This window comes from Mytilus edulis, chromosome 5 (genome assembly GCF_963676685.1).
Source record: "Mytilus edulis chromosome 5, xbMytEdul2.2, whole genome shotgun sequence".
Lineage (NCBI taxonomy): Eukaryota > Metazoa > Mollusca > Bivalvia > Mytilida > Mytilidae > Mytilus > Mytilus edulis.
Window position 1 is genome coordinate 16,300,699 of NC_092348.1, and position 23,439 is coordinate 16,324,137.

A 23,439-nucleotide genomic window follows, 5' to 3' on the forward strand; every position below is an offset into this window, starting at 1 on the left:
GGGGGGTCATTATGTGGTTTTATAAAATAATGGGGGGGGGGGGGTTCCCAAGATAAAACTTTATATCAAAAATTTGAACCGACCCCCTCAGCTGATAAATAATGACCATTCCCTAAAAGACCCATGCAAATATAGTCCTAGCTGTGGTAATCGGGATTCGGGATAGGCACTGGCTACGGTTACATGGAAATGTAACAATAATAAAAATAGTATTGTTACATTGGAGACTAATTGCCGGAATGCAAAGTTGGGTAAGGAACCGACTAATTACGAATGTAACAATAATTATTGAGGCTATGGTTACATTGCGTTATTGTTACATGAAAAACAGCAATGTACGCTAGATTTATTAAACTTAAAGCTTCTATATAGTTTTGTTGCTTAATTCATTCATGTCTACTAAATAATACTTGTTATAATAATAAATAATAAATATTATTATTCAACAAATGGTGTTTAAATAGTTTTACGTGTTAATGGATTTGATGTTCTTAAAGATACTACTTCGAATTAGTAGTGTCAAAGGCGAAAAATATAGTTCAATGGTTTGTTGTTGAAAACTCGGGCTAAGAAAACTGTTCACTTTTAAGTATTTAACTGCACACCTACTCGTATTACTAGTGTCATTATACTTTGAACAAAAGATGAAGAGATTCCTATTACCAACAACCCGAACATAGAGCAGACATAAAGCATAAAAGCATAAAAGATTTATTTAAAGTCGGTTATACATATAACAATACAACATAAGCTCTGTAGAGCTTTTATCCGACATACATATAAGACAAGCACAATACATAAAACACATAAAACATGCAAAATAAATAATGTTATCAAGCACAACAATTAATTAGCACAATTAAAGCATATAAGCAAACATAAAATGCAGATAAACTAACATTCATGCAATAGCAATTATAAAGCACTAAAAGTAATCCAAGCATTAAGAACACAAATAAAAAATAAAAACAGCCGAAGGTCACCAATGGGTCTTCAATGTAGCGAGAAACTCCCGCACCCGTCGGAGGCGTCCTTCAGCTGGCCCCTAAACAAAAGTATGTATACTAGTTCAGTGATAATGGACGTCATACTAAACTCCGAATTATACACAAGAAACTAACATTTAAAAATCATTCAAGGCTACCAAAGGCCATGCAAAGGCTCCTGACTTGAGAAAGGCGCAAAATGGCGGCGGGGTTAAACATGTTTGTGAGATCTCAACCCTCCCATATACCTCTAGCCAATGTAGAAAAAACAAACGCACAACACTACGCATAGTAAAACTAAGTTTAAGAGATGTCCGAGTCCGATTTCAGAATCCATGGAGGACGTACTATAAAAAAAATAAAAAAATTGTATGTTATACTTGTATATGTATTGTAAATATAAGATAATGTCTTCAACTTTTATTATTTAGTACATATTACTAGTCCCATCGAACATTGCTGTTTTTCATGTAACAATAACGCAATGTAACCGGAGGGTGGTAAAGGGGGGCCTTCAACACGGAAACACGTAAAATAAAAATGGCAAAAACGTTGCACGGAAAATAAAAATCGGGAAAAACGAAGCACGAGAAATAAAATAGTAACTATTAATGTAAAAAGTAAAAATAATTTATGAAACAGCCGTTCTTGGAGATCATCCAGCCATTATAAATAATGGACAAGATGACCCTGCAGTCACATTTTAGCGTCCGCTAGTTGCAACTGATTTGAAAGAAAAATATTATTCATAATAATTAATATTATAGGCGGCTGAATTTTAAATAGTCTGCATGGGAACACATAATTTAAACTGACAATCTCCTGAATGACCGGGCGGGGCTTTGAATTTCATCCCGGCCTTACTTTTAATCATATGCAGTACAAGCACGAGAAATTAAGAGTACCGACACGAAACACGGAAAATAAATAAAGGAGAACACGAGGCACGCACGTCGAGCCAAACACGAGAAAACGAGAAATAAAACTTCAAAACACGAAAACACGTGAATTAAAAAGGCGGAAAACGTTGCACGAAATTAACCCTTTACCACCCTCTAACCGTAGCCTCAATAATTATTGTTACATTTGTAATTATTTGGTTCCTTATCCAACCATGCATTCCGGCATTTAGTCCCTAATGTAACAATAATATTTTTATTATTGTTACATTTCCATGTAACCGTAGCCAGTGCCTTCGGGATAACGTTTCGCCTAAGCCTCGTTGAATAGTTTTGTGTGGAGTGCATCAATCAATTTTCTATCAGCAATGCGTTTTATGTTACTACGTTTCATACAGTCTATCTAACAATATTTTTGATTAGATTGTTTATATTTAGCACACGTGTGTTTTGGGATTTGTCCTGACAGAATGGGAAAGAAAAACAAAAAAGACAAGCAAGGAAAGGGAAAAGAAAAGACAGACCTAAAAACAGAGAAGAATGCTGCTAAACGTGCTAAGAAAGACCTTGCATCTAAGGGCGAAGTACGTCTGAATGATTTCCTGCTTACAAACTAGTCTAAAGTTTAACATATAAAAACCCATGCTTAAGATACCAACACGACTAAAAAGGGACCCAAGTTAACTCGTACCATTGGAAACTGGTACCACAAAAAAAATCATTATAACATTGTGAAGTGTCACATGCGTACTTCTACCGTCATGTCAGACCATTATTTAATCGCCAGATTGAAAATGTTTTTTGAAGAACCTGGGATTTTTGTCGCAGAAAGTTGGATATAGGTATAGTGATCTGCTAGCCGTGGCAGTGGTGTCGTTAGTTCACTTTTAAAAAGCTTTATATTTGAGAAGGTGGAAGACCAGGATGCTTCATACTTTGTATATATATATGGCAGTGTCTGCGCGTACACGCATGCAGGTACGAATAGTCAAATTGACATTCCTAGGCTACGCGTACCCACATCAGGTTTTATATTTAATGTCATTGGATCGGGAATAAAACGTGAAATATATACGGAAATTGAAAAACAATATTTTCAAATTGCATTTATTAAAGAATAAAATTTAACTGAAGTTTAAAAATATCTTAAAAGACAAAAACTAAAGCTTGGTGTCTATATAAAAATTAAAGAACCAAGTAATAATGTCAACTAAACCAATTTTAAAAGATTCATTCAAATAATTAAGATCTAGAACAAATTTTACGTATCCAATGTGATGGTTTTTGCACATATTTTAACCCTGCACATTTCAAATGTTGCCAGTCCAAACAACAATCACAGGCCAAAGAGTCCTGATCGTGTTTTTGACATTTGATTCTCTTCTTTCGTCATGTTCTTTGCTACTTCAGAGATAAAATATTTTTGATGTGCTGAAGGTTTACATTTTAGTCAAGTATTTAGTTTCTTTTATACAAATGTATAAAATTAATCGACTGATAGTTCTGAATAAATTATTCCAATTCATGATAACTTTAAAATGTCTTCCCCACATGTAAATCACTCTCTTCCATTTTAGGAATATGAATTAACTGGAAAAAAAACCTGTTCACTTATCATTACCTATATACATATAGATTCTACCACTGCATCGAGTGTAATACGATATTTATCCACTCTCGACAGTTAAATTTTCAAATTTAAAACGCGAGGCTTGCCGAGCGTTTTAAATATTTAAAATTTAACTGTCGAGAGTGGATAAATATCGTATTACACGAGATTTGGTGGTGGAATCTGTTTATATAATGATTTTCTAACAATACGCAGGCAAACTTATTCCTTCTTTGCGACTGATCTGCAAAAAGATGTGTTCTTTCTATGTACGTGATGTCATCAGGCATGGTCGCCTTTTTTTCATGCCGTCACAATTGGAAATTCAGAGGAAAACAAGAAAATTTGACGTCATAATCGGATTTTAACCAATGAAGAACTGAGATCAAACGAAGCACACGTTGATTTTTTTTTATACAATGGGTGCACTAGAAAGGTGTCAGACCACCAATTAAAAATCCCTATCTGTTCAACCAAATTTTGCAATTTTCACAGCTTTCTAAATATTTTACCTTAAGTTTAACTTCAAGGAAACCAGGTATATCCTGAATTGTACATGTATCACCTTCCTACATGCCAATTTTCAACCAATGTTTAAAGTCTTGTAACAAATTTCTGATTTTGAAAAGACAGGTACTACCAAAATAACTCCCGGTTTTCTGGAAATCTTAAATTAGTGTACTATGTAGCGCATTAATCCTGAATTTTTAATGCAAACTCATAGACAAGTGAATTTTGGCTCAAAATGGTCTAAATATATTTCCCTTTCACCAAAAGTTTCATTTCTGCAAATTTGTTGATTAGTTTAAGTAAACAATGACATCAAAAGCACTATTTTGTGTCAAAGTAGGACTACTTTTACATACGTTCTAAATTGGAGGGAGTAATTGGTGGTCTGACACCTAAAGAGCCAAAAAAGTTGCTCAGAAATCTTTGCTTTGCTTTATTCTTAATCCTTAGTCAATTTGAAGTCAGAAACATCCTATCTGAGCATAATGTGACTTATATGACAAATTTCACAGCTCAATTTAAACTGACTGTAATGTATGACTTTGATAGAAAATACTTGAAAATTTCATTTTGGATTACAGGAACATAAACTTTCAATATCAAGATCAGTTTTGTTGATTTTTTTCTTGTTTGTTCTACTTCTTAAAAGACCTTCCACAATTTTTACAATGGGTTAAGTAAAAAATTCAGGGTATTGAAGAGTCAAGGAATATTGACCCCCCTTTTTTACACCTGGTGTAAGTAATGGGACTATTAAATGATCAAAAGTGCAGTCATGGTCATTTAACTGTGTTTTTTTTTCTATCAGTTGATACAACTTAAGGCATAAAACTTTCATTTGAGATAATAAATGGGATATTTGTGAGTTTTTGCAATGTTTACATCAGGCTGTGTTATCTGCCAAATACATGCTATGACGCAATGATATAAGGGATAAAAATCAAATAATTTCATTAAATCTTGATGACAAGAACTTTTTTTGGTGGTAAAATAACCATGTTTTAATGTTAATACCACAGAAACATATTGCTGTGCATTTATAACAATATGGGACATTTTTTTATGTGAAAGCATATTGTCAGGGTGGGAAAAGCTAAAAATAGCACAAATTCAGGTCTAAGGCTCTAAATTTGCAATATGTGACTTTTTGCCCCCAAAAAGATTGAAATGTGACTACTATCACTTCATATGATCAGTTAAGTAAAAAAAATCAATTGTTTTCTGAATTTGGGGTTTCACCGCATTTCCCTTAAAGGTGTCAGACCACCAATTAAAAATCCCTATCTGTTCAACCAAATTTTGCAATTTTCACAGCTTTCTAAATATTTTACCTTAAGTTTAACTTCAAGGACACCAGGTATATCCTGAATTGTACATGTATCACCTTCCTACATGCCAATTTTCAACCAATGTTTAAAGTCTTGTAACAAATTTCTGATTTTGAAAAGACAGGTACTACCAAAATAACTCCCGGTTTTCTGGAAATCTTAAATTAGTGTACTATGTAGCGTATTAATCCTGAATTTTTAATGCAAACTCATAGACAAGTGAATTTTGGCTCAAAATGGTCTAAATATATTTCCCTTTCACCAAAAGTTTCATTTCTGCAAATTTGTTGATTAGTTTAAGTAAACAATGACATCAAAAGCACTATTTTGTGTCAAAGTAGGACTACTTTTACATACGTTCTAAATTGGAGGGAGTAATTGGTGGTCTGACACCGAAAGGGATAAATTGACGAAAAATTAGAGAAAAATATTTATAAAACTTCTAAGTAGTTTTAATCAATTGTTCACTAATTGCGACACATTTCGTATATATTTTACGTCTATTAAGTCCTGATCTGATGGCATTCTACTATAAAACCGGACGTGGGTATGCGCAGCCTACGAATGGCAATTTGACTATTCGTACCCGCATGTGGGTACGCGCAGACACTGCCTATATATATAGAGGCCTTATCCATTATCACTGAACTAGTATAAATATTTATTAAGGAGCCAGCTGAAGGACACCTCTGGGTGTGGGAGTTTCTTGCTGCATTGAATAACTATTGGTGACCTTCTGTTGTTGTCTTTTCTCTTTTTGTCAGACACATTCCCCATTTCTACTCTCAATTTTATGCCTTATGTTACGAACTTTCCCTCTGTTATATGTCCATTTTCCTTGACCTTATTTTCATGGTTCAATGACCATTTGAAAAACAGCTAACTTTTTGGATGATCCAACGGATTCATATTTGAAAAAGTCACAAAAAACGGAGCTCTTTTGGACATGTATGCATGAATAATCCATGGCCTTGTCATTTTAGACTAATTAAAAAATGAATTAGTTTGAGTGTCTCATTTGGTGAATGAGAGTTATCTCGTTCCATTGCTAACTCTGAATCTGTTGGAGCATCCAAAACGTTAACTTGAGCTAGATTTACTGTGACTCCATTTTAAATACAGGTAAATTTAACTAATCCCAACAAAAACCATTTTACCTGTGTATAAATATAATAGATTTTGGAAAAACGTGAACACACCACCTTTCATCTAATTACTCCCTGAAGTTTGATACATGTATTTACCTACAATATGTAAGATATTATCAAATACTCTACTGACTTGATATTTAAACTCAAAGCTTTCGTCCAAGAGACTTTGTAGTTTGACTAAAAGTGGCAAAATAATCAAAAATGATAGTCACTAATCAGCAGAAGCAGTTTAATTTGCAGAAAATAAAAAAAAAGATAAAATGCACAGCTTGAGTTTATGGGTCAATATCACATATTAATGGGCCTCAAAATGAGGAACTCGATAGATGTGTGTAAACAAAAAAATGTCAGTGTAGTAATATTGGATACGTTTTCATTTTTATGCCCCACCTACGATAGTAGAGGGGCATTATGTTTTCTGGTCTGTGCGTGCGTCTGTTTGTTCGTCCGTCTGTCCCGCTTCAGGTTAAAGTTTTTGGTCAAGGTAGTTTTTGATGAAGCTGAAGTCCAATCAACTTGAAACTTAGTACATATGTTACTTATGATATGATCATTTTAACATTAAACCAAATTAGACTTTTGACCCAAATTTCACGGTCCACTGAACATAGAAAATGAAAGTGCGAGTTTCAGGCTAAAGTTTTTGGTCATGGTAGTTTTTAATGAAGCTGAAGTCCAATCAACTTGAAACCTAGTACACATGTTGCTTATGATATGATCATTTTAATATTAAAGCCAAATTAGACTTTTGACCCAAATTTCACGGTCCACTGAACATAGAAAATGAAAGTGCGAGTTTCAGGTTAAAGTTTTTGGTCAGGGTAGTTTTTGATGAAGTTGGAGTCCAATCAACATGAAACTTAGTACACATGTTCCCTTTGGTATGATCTTTCTAATTTTAATGCCAAATTAGATTTTTATGCCCCACCTATGATAGTAGAGGGGCACCATGTGTTCTGGTCTGTGTGTCCGTTCGTTTATCTGGGTTTTTTTCGTCTATTCGTTCGTCCATTCGTTCGTCCGTTCATTCGTCTGTTCGTTCGTCTGTCTGTACTGCTTCAGGTTAAAGTTTTTGGTCTAGGTAGTTTTTGATGATGCTGAAGTCCAATGAACTTGAAATTTTGTACACATGTTCCCTATGGTATGATCTTTCTAATTTTAATGCCAAATTGGATTTTTTTACCCAATTTCATGGTCCATTGAACATGAAAAATGATAGTGCGAGTGGGGCATCCATGTACTTTGGACACATTCTTGTTTATCCAATTTCACAGTCCATTGAACATGGAAAATGATAGTGCAAGTGGGGCATCCCTGTTCTTTGGACACATTCTTGTTTACCAGTGACTTAGCTTAACTTTTTGAGTTGTTTTTGAAAGTAGCTATAGAGGAACATAGAATAAATGTGTAAAAACTATGGAGCTATTAAATGTGTTCAAAGTATTAAATTTTTAATTGTGTTTGAAAAGGGATGTTTTACCATGAGGAGCCACATCACGAAGGGTTTCCAAGGTTTTTTTATTATGGAAAAAGTAATTTCACTTTTTACCCTGAAAATTTAACCACACATGTGAAAATGTCACCGCTTCGAAACAAGCCATCATACATATCCAAGTTTACAATATGGACTGAGCTACAGAAGAAAACATTCCCATTACCGGCTATGAAGAAACAATTGCTTATATTGACCTATATATGTAAAACAGTCGGCATATTAATTTTTAAGGTCTAGCTTGGAAAACTGGATGATATGTCATCCATACAAATCCTATATACATGATATATACCCATAGGCCATTTGTTGAACACTTTTTTTAAAAGAGAATAAAAACCAGACAACATTCCATTAATAGTATTATATGGATACAAATTCAATATGCATGATATGAAAGTTCTTGGTTGAAATCTGTATGAGGAGTTTTCCAGACAAACCATCTACCCTTTGTTTGGTGGAAGGCATGACAGAATAATACCCCACCAACTTGTATTTTGTTTATATTTATTATAATATATTATCATGATTATAGGATGACATAGAAAAATTGATAGCAGAATTTCAAGAACAAGATAAGTCAAGGACACAGGTGATAGAAGAAAAATGTGCTCCTCCATCACCAAGGTAACTCAAATATTTATACCTATAATATAATTCTAAAGTAGCTGAGGAGAAATGTAATCTCTTGTCACCAAGTCGATACACAAATTTAATATAAGTACCAATGCCAGGTGTAACATTACCATGATTACTGTTGTTTTGATTATGTTTTGTTTTGTTTTTTTCTTCTTTTTTTTTGAGGGGGTGGGAAGGGCGAATGTAAAGAATAAGAATATGACTGCCTAACCTGAGTCTTAAAAAATATATTCGTGTCCTAATGACCTTGATTTTTTTAGGGAATTGCAAAACATACCATTATATGCATTATCTCAAGACTAGACACTTTGAATAGTTTGTCCCATACATTTATATAGTTTAGTTGGAATGATTGAGGTTGAACATTTGCAGTATAATTTGGTAGACATGGTAGATGTAAAGCACAATATTGGATATGTGTGAACTTTGATTAACAGCAAATTAATTTAAGTATCTATATCCAGTGAGCATAATGAGAATAGACAGAAGATAGCTAGATGTATTTAAAAAATGAATTTCAATTTAAACATGTTAAAAAGATCCAGAAAATAAGAAGTTGTGTATCTTGTATCATAACATTGTTTAAGAAATGATATAAACATTCTGACAAGTACACAATAATGTGATATTCAAAATTAATTCAAGAATGTAACATTAGGCCACACCAATTTAATTTCTTGTTCTACGGATTTTTGGACTCCAAAATTTGGGGCGAGCGAGCGATTTGAAAATTTTAATGAAAAAATATTTAATTTGCAAATTTTTGAGGCGAAGCTTGAAAAGTAAAGGCGAGCGATTATAATTTTTTTTTGTTAACATAAAATAGTAGGTTTTGACATTATTAAAACTTGATTTATCACTTCTACTTTGACATTTCTTTAATTTCTGAATATTTTTTCCCTGTTCACCAAGAAATGATTTAATCTGGTCTTGTATGTGTGACTGACAATGAGACAATTCTCCATCTAAGTCATAATCAGTTTGGGGGCAACCCCTTAATGTTATAAATATCCCTTTTACATGTTTTATGAGGGATCAATACACTGTATAAGTTATAATATATATTTGTTTGTACAAAAGGGCTCATATTTTCTCAAAGAACTATATATCTATCTCGTATTAAATGGTCAAAACATGTCCAAGAATTTTGTAATATTCCTGGACTTTAACCATGTTAACAAATTTACTTTAACAGTTTAATATTATTCAAAATAAGTGGACCCCTCTTTTAGAAAAAGTTGTTTAAAAATGATTTAACTCTCCTTTTTTTGAGTACAAAATTCTAAGTTTTCAAAGGTTGTGTAAAGAAGAACTATACAAATCCTTGGTATTTCTGTTTTCTTTTCTACATCAGTAAGATGACCCCTTGTCTGAGGGAGGGTTGTTCTCAACCTGATAATAACAAACACAGGTCAAAGTACGGCCTTTTACACAGGGCTTTAATACAGACCAAACAGCAAGCTATAAAGGACCCCAAAATTATTAGCGTACACAATTCAAACAGGAAAACCAACGATATAATTTATATATCTAAACGGGAAAATACCAATGAACAACATCAACAAACCGGATAACTGCTGAACGACAGGCCCCTGAATAAATCAGGACAGGTGTATAAACATGCAGCGGCTATGGATAGTTTTGTTTCGCCAGCATACAATATAATTGCAGTTGAAGGCAAATCCTTCAGAAGTTCTTTGTACTTGATTCTAACAACGAACATTTTTTGATAGGGAATATAAGTAAGGGGGAAAGAAACCAATTTTTTGTTCTTAACAGGTATTTCCGCTGTTATAAATTTATATCGGAGCACTCCGACTTTAGATAAATAGGTTTCATACTGAAATAAATATTCTCACAGATATTTACACAGTGTGGTGGTGTGCTTTTATGCTTAAAATCGTTATATACAGGTTAGACTGATTTTAAAAACAAATGTTGATATCTTTTTATAATATTTACAAAATAAAACGGTGCGGGAAATGGACATGATTACATTTTCGGATGTGTGAAGCGGGAATATAAAAAAAATAAAAAAAATTCTGTTTTGAAAAAAATAGGTGGGGGCAGGTCCGTAGAACAAGGAATCAAATTGGTGTGGCCTTAATAGGTTTATAAATGAGACTTAGATTTCATACTTGGTTTTATTATAGTAGATTTTAGCTGATATTCCTGTTGAATTTCGTTTTATTTTCATATTCTGTATTTACAGGTCAAACACCACATTAAATGCTCATCCTGACAAGGATGAACTTATTATGTTTGGAGGAGAATTTTTTACTGGTTCAAAGGTAAGTGACATGTTGCAACTTTTCGAACACAAGTTATCTTTCTTTTTGTATTGTCTCAAATGAAAGTGTAAATATGGCGTTTCAAGTTGTTGAAAACCAAGTCAAAATCAACTGAAATATATACAGATTTTATTGGAATTTAAAATAAGGGAACATTTTTTGTAAGAATGAAAGCCAGACTAGTAAACTATTTTGACATACATTGCTGTTTTATGTACATAAATACTTGGAATGGACATTGCTCAGTGTAAGGAACTATGCAACAATCTAACAAAATTGTCATTTTGCATTAAGATTTATGATTTTGTGTCCAAGAGACAAATTCCTTGAATTTTGTGTATTTCAATGGAGAAAGTGTGAAATTTGTTTCTGGGATATTCAATTGTTTGTATCGTAAACAGAAAAGTTTCTACATGAAATTTCATACAAAATTTAGAAATAAATGTTCAATTATAATGTTTGTAGAACGCTACATACTGAAATCAAAATGATTTTATTTTATACATAGATTAACAAATTCCTACTGATTCTACCATGGAACTTCAGTCTAAGAAATTACATGTAGAATGAAATCAGGCTACCATACAACTGTTAAGTGAAGCGACTATAAAAGCACTTAGACGTTAAATTCTAGCAGAATTTGGTAGAGTTTTGATAATTTCTAAAGGTACATTTAACTTTCAGATGTATATGTACAATGACCTACTTTTCTATAACATCAAGAAGAATGAATGGACAAAGGTCACGGCACCAAATGCACCTCCACCAAGAAGTTCACATCAGGTTTGTATTTAATTTTATACCCATCATCTGCAGGAGCTTTTATTGTATTAACATTGTCCATCTGTCTGTAACTTTGTATGTTGATATAAGAAGATGTGGTATGAGTGCCAATGAGACCACTCTCCTTCCAAGTCACAATTTATAAAGGTAAACCATAATGATTATAGGTCAAAGTACGGTCTTCAATGTGGAGCCTTGGCTCACACTGAACAGCAAGCTATGAAGGACCTTAAAATGACTAGTGTAAAACATTCAAACAGGAAACCCAAAAGTCTTATCTATAAAAAAAGAAAAAAATGAGAAACACTTATGAACCACATCAACAAACAACAACCACTAAACAACATGTTCTTGACTAGGACATGAGAATGTACACAAATATTTTTTACTTTTCTGAATACAGGCAGTAACTTTAAAACAAGGTGGGGGACAACTTTGGATCTTTGGTGGAGAATTTGCAAGTCCAACACAATCCCAATTTTACCATTACAAAGAATTATGGGTATTTCATTTGAAAGATAAGAGATGGGAAAAAATTCGGTAAGTATATGATGATTCAACATTCAACCTTTTATTTTATAAGGAATAAAACATAGTGTCATTAATGAAAATGGTTGCATAAACAAGAAAATACTGCTAATTGAATCCATGCAAAACAAAACTATTTTAAGGGGGAGATAATTTATAAAGAAATTCGAGACTTGAAACACATTGATTGCTTGTTGAAAATACTAATACCATGCTTACTGTCACCTGGCATTTAAAGTCATATGAAACTTTAAATTAAAAAAATAATGACTTATATACTTTAAATGGCTAAGTTTTGCTCTTTTAAATTAGATTCTTGGATTAAACAATCACAGTACAAAATCAGTCTAGTTATTTGCCAAATCTGCAAATTTGGAGACAGATTTCCAATTTAACGGTTAGATTGTTTATTTATATAATGAACACTTTGTGATTTATTGTATTATTCAAAATATTTAAACAAATATCATTTTGTTTTGTTTTTTATGCCCCACCTACGATAGTAGAGGGGCATTATGTTTTCTGGTCTGTGCGTCCCTTTCGTCCGTCCGTCTGTCTGTCTGTCCGTTCGTCCGTCTGTCCCGCTTCAGGTTAAAGTTTTTGGTCAAAGTAGTTTTTGATGAAGTTGAAGTCCAATCGACTTCAAACTTGGTACACATGTTCCCTATGATATGATCTTTCTAATTTTAATGCCAAATTAGAGATATTACTCTAATTTCACGGTCCGATGAACATAGAAAATGATAGTGCGAGTGGGGCATTTGTGTACTGAGGACACATTCTTGTTTAATCATTTTTTCAAATGAGCCATTTAAGGGGAGATAACTCTTTTAGTAAGAAAATATACTGCACTAAGGCCAAAAAAAAAATATATGTGTGTTGAAGGTTACATTATCAAAATAAATAGGTTAGTTAGGTCGGTATTTCCATTTTTTTAATTTTTTTCCTTTTTTTTTGGCGCCATGATTTTGAGTTGTGTGGTCTGTCTTGCCGTGGTCTGAGTTGTCCATGGGCCGAGTTTACTGTATTTTTAATGATTGATTGGATTATTTCCCTTGGTTATTGGAAAAAATGACGGCAAAGTTTTTATTTCATTACACGAGTTGCGAGTTTCCTTAAAACAGCTTTCATATTCACGACTGTGAACATTGGGATGTATCAGGCAATTGATAAAATTTATTGGCAACCCTTACTTTGCTTTTGACACAAGTACTACAAATTTTTCACTTTACAACAGAAATAAAATGGCTTAGGGTCGGCGCTCAAATTAGGGTCGGTCAGGTAACTGTAAACAGACATATAATTTTTTTTGGCCTAATAGGGAATTTTAATAAATTTTTACTTGTAGCAAGAAAACAAGATCAGTGACACTATTTTTTCTTTTTATTTTCTTAAAACATATAATAAAACCTATCTTCTCACAGTTTATTTCAAACATCTATCTCATAGAATTTTTTTTATGCACACAAATGTGTTTTTTCATGAACAATCTAACCAAAGGAGTAGGTCCAGTAAGACCCTTTTTTGGCCCCAAAATATAGTAGTTTTACAAAATTGTTAAAATGTAAACTTTTAGTCATTTATTGGATAGTAGAAAGGTTCTGCTACATAAATATGGGCTCTTTTTGCCAATACAATGCACATATATTGAGAACTAGCACCATTAATTCATGCTAAATTACTGAAATCTTCACAATTCCAGCATTTTAGTTAGATTTTAGACGGTTTCTGTGTAAAACGAAAGTGGCCGCATTCGTGTTCATCCAAAATATTGAAATGGAAGATGTATTTAATGATAATACATAACATATATAAAGATTGAGGATGAACACGGATGCGGCCACTTTCGTTTTTGACAAAAACCATCTGAAAAGTGACATTTTTTCGCATATTTGGTAGATTTCTCATATTTGAGCCAGAATCGGATCGTTTTCAATTACTAAATAAGTTAAAATCTTTCACATAAATTAATTGCATCATATGAAATAGCCACTTAAGTGTTTAAAAAGTGGTCAAAATCTTTCATCAGATGAAACTGAAATTTGAGGCCAAAATCGGTCCTTACCGGACCTACTCCTTTAGTCAATTTTCAACGACTCATAGCTTGAAAATTAGCACGGTGACCCCAACTTTTTATTGTATTTTTGAAAAAAGCATAGTAAAATCTGCATTTTGGCAAAGTATATGAAAATTCTGTCTCAAAAAGTCAATACTTATGATCTATCTTAAATTAAAAGGTGAATATGAACTTATTTTTATAAAAAAAATCTTCTCCATTATCTGAATCTTCATAACTGTACAGTTATTGAAATATTGACTTCCCAGTCACTAATTTTGCTGATATTTTCATACAAAGTAATGTCCAATGTTGCTTAGATTACCAATTTCTTTCAGAAGAATTTTAAAAGATTAATAGATTTCACAATTAAACTTGATGCTCCTCTTTTTAAAACAGAGAAACATGTTGATTTCAAGTGACTTGAATCATGATAATTTCATATTCAAAGAAATAAGTAGACTTTCATACTTTTTGTTTCATATAAAAAGAGTTTTTAAAACTCTTAGTCAATGTTGCCAATGGTATGTTTTGGTAACTCTTCATATATGTTACAACAATGTTTCCAACAGATTTCCTGTTAGATGATATTAAAAAAAATCAAAAAAAATCTGACAATGCATTGTACCTGTTACTAGACCAGTTACACCTTTTATACTCAAGAACACAAATAAAACTTGAGTTAAACACTTTGATTTGTGAATTTTATTTGGTTTTCAGTGTCCCTGGATCACCATCCAGCAGAAGTGGTCACAGAATGGTTATTTGTAAGAAACAGCTGATTGTGTTTGGAGGTTTCCATGACAATGTTAGGTTTGTTGTTAAATTAATATAAATAGTTGTCTGGTGTTTCGAAAAAAACTATCATCCATTAGACCAACAGTAAAACCATTTCTTAAAAGGGTGTCCATTGGTCTGCAGAATGTATAAATACAGCCATGTCTGGTTGCAATGTGGATATTAAATCTGATTCCTTTTTGTATGCTATCTGAAGGTGTTAATGGATCTTTGCAATAGTTTTCTATGGCAGTCCAAATTGTGTGCTGTTCATGCTAGTTGACCTATCTAGCTTTGAATTGATTGTTAATTTGTTCTCATCGTGAATATAAATTATTTGCCACTGTGCATTATTTAAACAAAAATCTCTTAAAATTGATCATCAATTCCTTTGAGATCTCAGTTTAGTTCATAAACCATTTTAATGTGTATTAAAATCTGAATCATTCAAAAAGTTAAACAAATTTAATCAAAGTCACAATGCTTTGAATCCATTGATTGATATTTAATTTAATTTACTTTGATTTTATAAATTTCTTATTTTTGTTTACAGGGATTACAAATATTTTAATGATGCATTTGCATTTAATTTTGAAACCTACTCATGGGATAAGCTTGAAGTGACCGGTAATCCACCAGCCCCAAGGTCAGGGTTCATGATGGGTGTGTTCCAAGATATCCCTAAAGCAGTGGTGTACGGAGGCTACAGCAAAGAGAGAATAAAGAAAGATGTTGACAAAGGAACAATACATACTGATATGTTTGTATTGTGTGCATGTGATGGTTAGTACATTCTCTGTGCTTCTTTTTTTTACTTAAATTTTGAAGAAAAAATTAATTTCCCATTCACCTGACTAACATTACAAACAAGAAAAAAGAAATTGTTATAATAGATTTATTGCTACCGGTACCAAGTTTAGCTGGTGAAAAACTTAGTTAAATGGGATGGAGTAGTCCAAATAATTATGATATCTTGATAGGCTATTATATTTTTTGCTTTGATGTCTTACAGCATCTTATAAGTTACTGTACACATTTTCAGATTAAGAACAGATAAGAGGAGATATGATTTATAGATAAATGAAACAACAACAAAAATCACAAATGGAACAAAAATAAAGCCATCCAATGGATAAAATTTGGTCTGAATCAAAGAATCAGGAAATTATCAAAGTATAATTGACTCTAAATCTACAAATAAATAGGAATTTCAAAACATACTTTATTTCACACACAACTATATCAGGTTTATTAATGACCTGTATGTTTGATATATTTATTATACCGTATCACAGGTTATTTTTTGCAGTTGTAGAATTTCACGATTTTCATTCAAAAAGGTATACAAAATATTTTTGCAGTTAATATTTTTTGCAGATTTAAAACTTTTATCAATACCTTTGAATATGCACTTTTAAATTGGTGGATATTATTTTGGCAATTTTGTTCTGTCAGCGAAAATTTACACTCTAAAAATAACCCGCTATTCGGTACCTCATTATGTCTTTTTGTCTCTTCATGACAGAGTCAATAAGCAAGACATAGGCATGCTGATTTTGGGCAGCTGTGTCTATCTCATTGCCATGGAGATCATTTAGCTCTGCTTTATATATTGAATCTGAATGTTTTGCATAGTTGGCATGTCAATTTTTGTGATTAGATCAGTTTAAGGAGAACCAGTTATGTTCAGTCAATTAAATTAGGTATGCAGTTATACTAGCATTTGCAAGTGTCTTTTCCATGGAGATTACATGACCGCATATCCTAATTATGGATCATTGACTTTGAAACTTTAACATTGTTTACAAATTATAGGGATTCACTTGGTGAGTCAATTGTATTTTTATGCAGTTTTATAAGCATTTGTATTTCTCATTTTATTGATGTTAAAAACCTGTTCATTAGTCATGGTTCATTGACCTTTAATGTTTTACATAAATTTAAATATTGCCATTTGGATTCAACATTTGCATTATTCTACCAAAATTTCAAAAAGACGAGACATGTATTTCTGCGTCATCAGTTTATTTAACTAATTAATTACAGCCAAGAAGAAGGATGATAGTGCACCTATGAAATGGAGGTGGGTACATGGGAAACAGTCAGGAAATAAACCTAGTCCTCGGTGTGGTATGCCTATGGTAACTATCCCTGGTAATAAAGCTGTCTGCTTTGGTGGAGTCTTTGATGAGGTTAGTAGTTCAAACCTTGTTCACTTTTAAAGTAGAGAGAACATTGCATTAGTTTACCTGTGCCTTCATTTTTATGCCCGTGCTACTTAGTGAAGGGAGCATTAAGTGTAACACTTGTCTGTCATCGTTGCTTCCTTTTCCAAAATTGATTTTCTTTTCAAACTTTAGTTTGTCTTAATCTAGTTTGAAATTTGGTAATATAACTTTTTACCGCTCATGAGTTATGCCCCTTTATTACCATAAAAATAGCGGAAATTTTGGTTTCCATTTTCTAACTTTAGTTGCCTCAACCACATGTTAGGATACTTGTACACAAAACTTTTTACCACAAAACACAAATAAAGTTTGAAATTGGATGGCATCCCTTTTACTGTTCTTGAGTTATGCCTCTTTATAAACAAAAAAAAGCTAAATCTGTGGTTTGAACTTTCCACCATATTTTTTTTAAATATAATTTTGAGCTTAAGTTTGTCAGTGTATGAGCTTTTGTATGATTTTTTTTATCTTAACATTTGACATGTTATATTTGAATCGAAAAAGGAAAGAAAGAAGATGGAAGTTGTATCTATATTAATAAAGTTTAGTTTAACTTAATAATGATATATTAATATTAAACTATTCATCTTAATTTAATTAATAGGAAGAAGATGAGGAGCAGTTAGAAGGCAGGTTTTATAATGATATGTACATGTTAGATATGGAAAAAGGAAAGTGGTTTAGTATGACACCAAGGTATGAATGTTATGTAGTTATATGTGACTTTCCTATATATGACAAGGTTAGGAGAATTTGTTAAAACAGGTCAGTTTGAAATGATAACAATGCAACTTTTATATACATCTTGAATTTTTTAGCAAATGGCTGTAGGGAATTAAATGTTTATTTATATGGTTATTAATATATGCCATTCTGATTGTGATTGATAATTATATTGAACCCCCTTGCCTAGTTATTAATAAATATTATACAGCGTCTATGTTAAGGAATGTTTTTTACAGTTTGTCTGGGACTGTATAATATTGAGTTGCACAATGTATATAAGCGTGACAGATATTTGAATTCTTGTTAAATCTGATAAACATGATAATCTTTGTGAATTTCTAATCCTGAGTGGTGATATCCTTTCCAAGTACCACTTCTTATTTTTTTCTAACATTCTGTAATACACATATTTCGGTCGCAAAAAGTCTGTTTTTTATCATTTTAATTCTCTGTACAAATTCAGAATAAAAGGAATTTTTTGCATTCCCGACAATGATATTCTAAATTTCATTTTTAATCTCGTCATTTCTTGAATTTTTATACGACCGCAAATTTTTTGGGTCCGAAGGCAGTTGATTTTCAGGTTTATAACCACAAAAGGAAGGTTGGGGTTGATTTGGGGGGGGGAGGGGGGGGGGGGTTATGTTCTTAATAGATTTGGAATTAGGTGCCAAAAAGGGGCCCAAATAAGCAGTTAGGTAGTTTCCAGACAATAACTTGTGTTTAAGTGTATGAATCTCTGGAACTTTACCACAAGTTTCCATACTACAAAGGGATGGTTAGTATTCACTTTGTGGGGTTAGGGCTCAAACCATTTAGGAATTGGGGGCTAAAAAGGGGGAAAAACAAGGGTTTCCTGGTTAATGGACAATTTAGTCAATTTTAAAGCAGTGTAAGGGAGGTAATCCAACATCAATTCTCAACAGCATAGTGTATTGCACAAAAGCTAAAAATTGAATATAAATTCAAATCTTATAACCAATTCTTAGTTCTTTAACTACAACTATTCTGTGTCAGAAACCTAGAATGTGTCAAATATTATTTACAGACCTGTATCAAGTTCTAATATTGTGTCCATATTTGCCCAACTGTTCAGGGTTGGACCTCTGCGATTGTATCCAGCGAAGCAATTTATTATACTTGTTAAGATAATATTCACAGATATTGATGTATATGTCTTTGATTTAGAGGGAAGAAGGATGAAAAAGAAAAGAAGAAAAGGAGAAGAGAGAAAGAAAATGATGAAGATATGGAAGAAGGAGGTGAAGAAGATAGTGACAATGAAGAAAATGAAAATGTAAATACGGGAGATGAAAATGAAGCAACACAGGAAATTAAAAAACTGAAGTTAGAAGAGGAAAAGGGGGCATGTGCAATTAGTGAAGAAGTAACGGAGGGTGTATTTACTATTAAAGTTGGACCTCAAAGTTCTACTTCACAATGCAGTAGTTCTATGGACATGGACGATGCAGACCTGAATGTAGATAAAGACTTATTTGTTCCTAGTCCTAGAATGGGGTCAGCATTGACTGTTAAAAATAGTACATTATATTTATATGGAGGGACTTATGAATCTGGTGATAAACAATGGACTTTGTCAGATCTATATTCTATTGATTTACATAAAATGGATGAATGGAGGATTATAATTCAGGATGACGAAAAAGGAAAGGTTAGTACAAAATACTAACAATGGTTGAGCTTTTTTACTGTGGTTCTAAGAAAATGACGTTGTCAACAGTGTTTAATTATCTGCAAATCAGTACCTTCTTTTAAAAAGTGTTTTTGAAACGGATGTAGGGAAAAGAATCATTTGTGTAACATTATGTAAATTGTGAAATTTTGAAAAATATTTCTAGCTTAATAATGCCAAAAATTGTGTTTACAAAGTATAAGCTTATTAGTGTATTATTTTATAAATATCACATAACTGAGAGGTAAATATGGCAGTTAGTTACCTGAGGTCACCACATTTCAGAATTAAAGGGAAAATTTCTACTCCTACTTTGCAGCCAAACATGGAAAAGTGAAAACCAACAGAGAGAAGTGACGGATAGCAAGAATTTGATTTATTTAATGTATCTCAGCATAATATCTTCTTGTTATTTTTAGTAGCCTTTTTCATAATTTCAAGGTATATTTTCTTTCTAATATGTTTATGAATACTTCCTTAAATGTTTCTTATTTCTATTTAAGGTATGTGAGGACTCTGATTCCTCAGATGATGAAGACAAACCTAAGACAAGTCAGGATATGGATGGTAGGTTATCAAATAGTACAAATTTGATCAAATTTGGAATTGACACTTTTACCAGGTACAATTCATAAATGATATAAATCAAATACTAGAGCATTTACAGCAAAACAGACAAGACTAAAATGGTAAGACTGTCAAGATCTATCTATCAATAAATAATCAGACACATTCATGACATTGGACAACCCACTTTGCCCCTAATTTATAATGTTTTTAGTTTTTGTCAAGCCTTCGACTTTAGTCGAAAAAGCGAGACTAAGCGATCCTACATTCCGTCGTCGTCGGCGTCGTCGGCGTCGTCGGCGGCGTCAACAAATATTCACTCTGTGGTTAAAGTTTTTGAAATTTTAATAACTTTCTTAAACTATACTGGATTTCTACCAAACTTTGACAGAAGCTTGTTTATGATCATAAGATAGTATCCAGAAGTAAATTTTGTAAAAATAAAATTCCATTTTTTCCGTATTTTACTATAAATGGACTTAGTTTTTTTTGCGGGGAAACATTACATTCACTCTGTGGTTAAAGTTTTTAGAATTTTAATAACTTTCTCAAACTATCCTGGGTTTGTACCAAACTTGGACAGAAGCTTGTTTATGATCATAAGATAATATCCAGAAGTAAATTTTGTAAAAATAAAATTCCATTTTTTCCGTATTTTACTTATAAATGGACTTAGTTTTTTTTGCGGGGAAACATTACATTCACTCTGTGGTTAAAGTTTTTAGAATTTTAATAACTTTCTTTAACTATCCTGGGTTTGTACCAAACTTGGACAGAAGCTTGTTTATGATCATAAGATAGTATCCAGAAGAAAATTTTGTAAAAATAAAATTCAATTTTTTCCGTATTTTACTTATAAATGGACTTAGTTTTTTCTGCAGGGAACCATTACATTCACTCTGTGGTTAAAGTTTTTAAAATTTAAATAACTTTCTTAAACTATCCTGGGTTTGTACCAAACTTGGAAATAACCTTATTTATGATCATAAGATTGTATCCAGAAGTAAAGTTTGTAAAAAGATTACTCTGTTTTTTTCTGTAATTTACTTTCAAATGGACTTAGATTTTCTTACAATCATAAAATAGTAACAAGAGGAATATTTTTATTGATTTTTTTCCTCATTGTTGTTGAGCCTGTGATTTACAGCAAAAATAGGCGAGACACTGGGTTCCGCGGAACCCTTACAAATTTTTGATTAAAATTTGGGAACTGTTTTTGGTACTAAGAGACATAATTGAATGAAACAAATTACCAGAAAACAAAATCTGCAGATAAATTAATACAAAAGTGGTTCATTTATTATAGTTTGAATATGTTATATCTCAAATAAATGCCATACACAAAGTTTTGTTATTCAATTAATCTTCCTATACACTTCTATGAAGATTATTGGTTAAAAATTAAAGCAAACATGTTGGAACAGTGTATATCTGATATTAGGTAAATGGTTGTTGTTTATTTTTCATACATGGTAAGTAGTCCAGTAACATTATATTTGAAAATAAACAGTGTTATTCGCAAATTAACATACAATGTTAATATGCATGATTACAATTATGTTCATGCTTTTATACAAAAACATGACTCAGAGACACTGACTTTCTTACTGTAAATAAATGAATGTCCTCTTTAATGTTGTCTTTAAATTGAGATATCAAAGTGTTCCACTTTGTCTTAATTCCCCCTATTAAGAAAGTCTGTAAGATAGACAACTTACATAACAATTGATTTATTTATTTTCATGGATAAAGGACACATTATATTTACTTTTCATGTTTTACAAAAGTCTGCATACAGGCTCCAGTATATTTGAAAATTTTAACAATGATCATTTAGATTCTTAGTTCACCTGTACCCAGGAAATCTATGGAAATTGGTATGTGAAGAATTGTAATGATTCTTATTTCCACAGTATTTTTTTAAATGACTCATTTTTATCAAAATTAAAAGTTTTACTTTTACCTATAATGATTTACTTTTACAAATTGTGACTTGAAAGGAGAGTTGTCTCATCTGCACTCATACCACATCTTCTTATATCTATTTATTTTAGTTTTATTCTCTATTTTAGTATCAGATGATGATGATGACGATGAGGATGATGATGACTTAGATGACATATTGGAAGGCTGTGACGTTCCCAAGAAGAATGAAGATGAACCTGTAAATGATTACTTTGAACGGACAAAGGAGTTCTGGCTGGAGCAGTCAGAGAAATACTTTAAAAGTGAAGACATGAGTGTTTCAAAAAGAACTATACAAAAATTTGCTAAAGAAATGTGTACTGAATATAGTAAAAAATGAAAATTTCTTCACCAAGTTGTGCTTTTGTTTTATTTATACACATCTATAATACTAAAATAACTATTTATACATATCTATAATACTAAAATAACAAGGTCCAATTTGTCAGCTGTCATGGGGTAAAGACGACAAATCTAAGAATTCAACTTTATATATAGCTAATATAGGACAATGGTGTAGATTAAAAATTACACCACTCCAGACCCTTTTGTTTTCCACATAATTAATATTGCCAATAATTAACAAGTCCGGGTCGAATCCGATGCCGATACCAATAGTATATTCACCTGTTACCTATTATCTTAGCTGTACGTTCCACATCTGACAGGCACACCTCCAAACAGTGTATTTAGGATTGGATTTTGCTATATACACGGGTCATAATTACAGGTTTGACACTACTAAATTCAATCATTGTAAAATTGTTCCCTATTATAGTATTTTAATCAGTAAGACTTTCTAAGATAACAATACAATACTTAAAAAATCTGCACTTAAAATAAGTTGTATAGGTACAGTTTTCAATTTGTTAGCGGGCATGACATAGAATAACAAATCAAAGAATTCAACTTTATTTATAACTAATATAGGACAATGCTGTTGATTAAATTAAGAATACTCAATTCCAGGACCTGTTGTGTTCCAAACAATTAATATTACCAATAATTGATAAGTTCCAGGTCGACGGGTTCACACAGAAAGAGTTTGAAAGCAGAGAAAACTGTGTATCTTATAATCGGCATGACTTTATCAGATGACAATACCAATACTAAAATAAGGCTTATGCATAGTTATATACTTTAATTCAGTCACGGACCCGCGATATCACGGGTGTGTTTTAGTATGTATATAAGTAGCAAGGGATGGATAG

General features: G+C 32.1%; 1 protein-coding gene across 1 annotated transcript; it reads left to right on the plus strand.

The window, feature by feature from the left end:
* The first annotated feature begins 2,286 nt into the window (after positions 1 to 2,286).
* Positions 2,287 to 22,583, plus strand: LOC139523094 (kelch domain-containing protein 4-like). Its single transcript, XM_071316858.1, has 12 exons — positions 2,287 to 2,469; positions 8,511 to 8,602; positions 10,827 to 10,905; positions 11,590 to 11,688; positions 12,092 to 12,228; positions 14,993 to 15,085; positions 15,603 to 15,832; positions 17,096 to 17,241; positions 17,882 to 17,973; positions 19,192 to 19,675; positions 20,200 to 20,263; positions 22,336 to 22,583. The coding sequence occupies exons 1-12, from the start codon at positions 2,356 to 2,358 to the stop codon at positions 22,566 to 22,568; spliced, it is 1,863 nt and encodes a 620-aa protein (XP_071172959.1). The 5' UTR covers positions 2,287 to 2,355; the 3' UTR covers positions 22,569 to 22,583.
* The last annotated feature ends 856 nt before the right edge of the window (positions 22,584 to 23,439 follow it).

Excerpts from the sequence above, each read along its gene's own strand:
- LOC139523094 (XM_071316858.1), top strand. The coding sequence starts at position 2,356 with ATGGGAAAGAAAAACAAAAAAGACAAGCAAGGAAAGGGAAAAGAAAAG. Across the intron at positions 12,229-14,992 it reads AAGAGATGGGAAAAAATTCG|TGTCCCTGGATCACCATCCA; the intron begins GTAAGTATATGA and ends TTTGGTTTTCAG. Across the intron at positions 15,086-15,602 it reads GGTTTCCATGACAATGTTAG|GGATTACAAATATTTTAATG; the intron begins GTTTGTTGTTAA and ends TTTTGTTTACAG.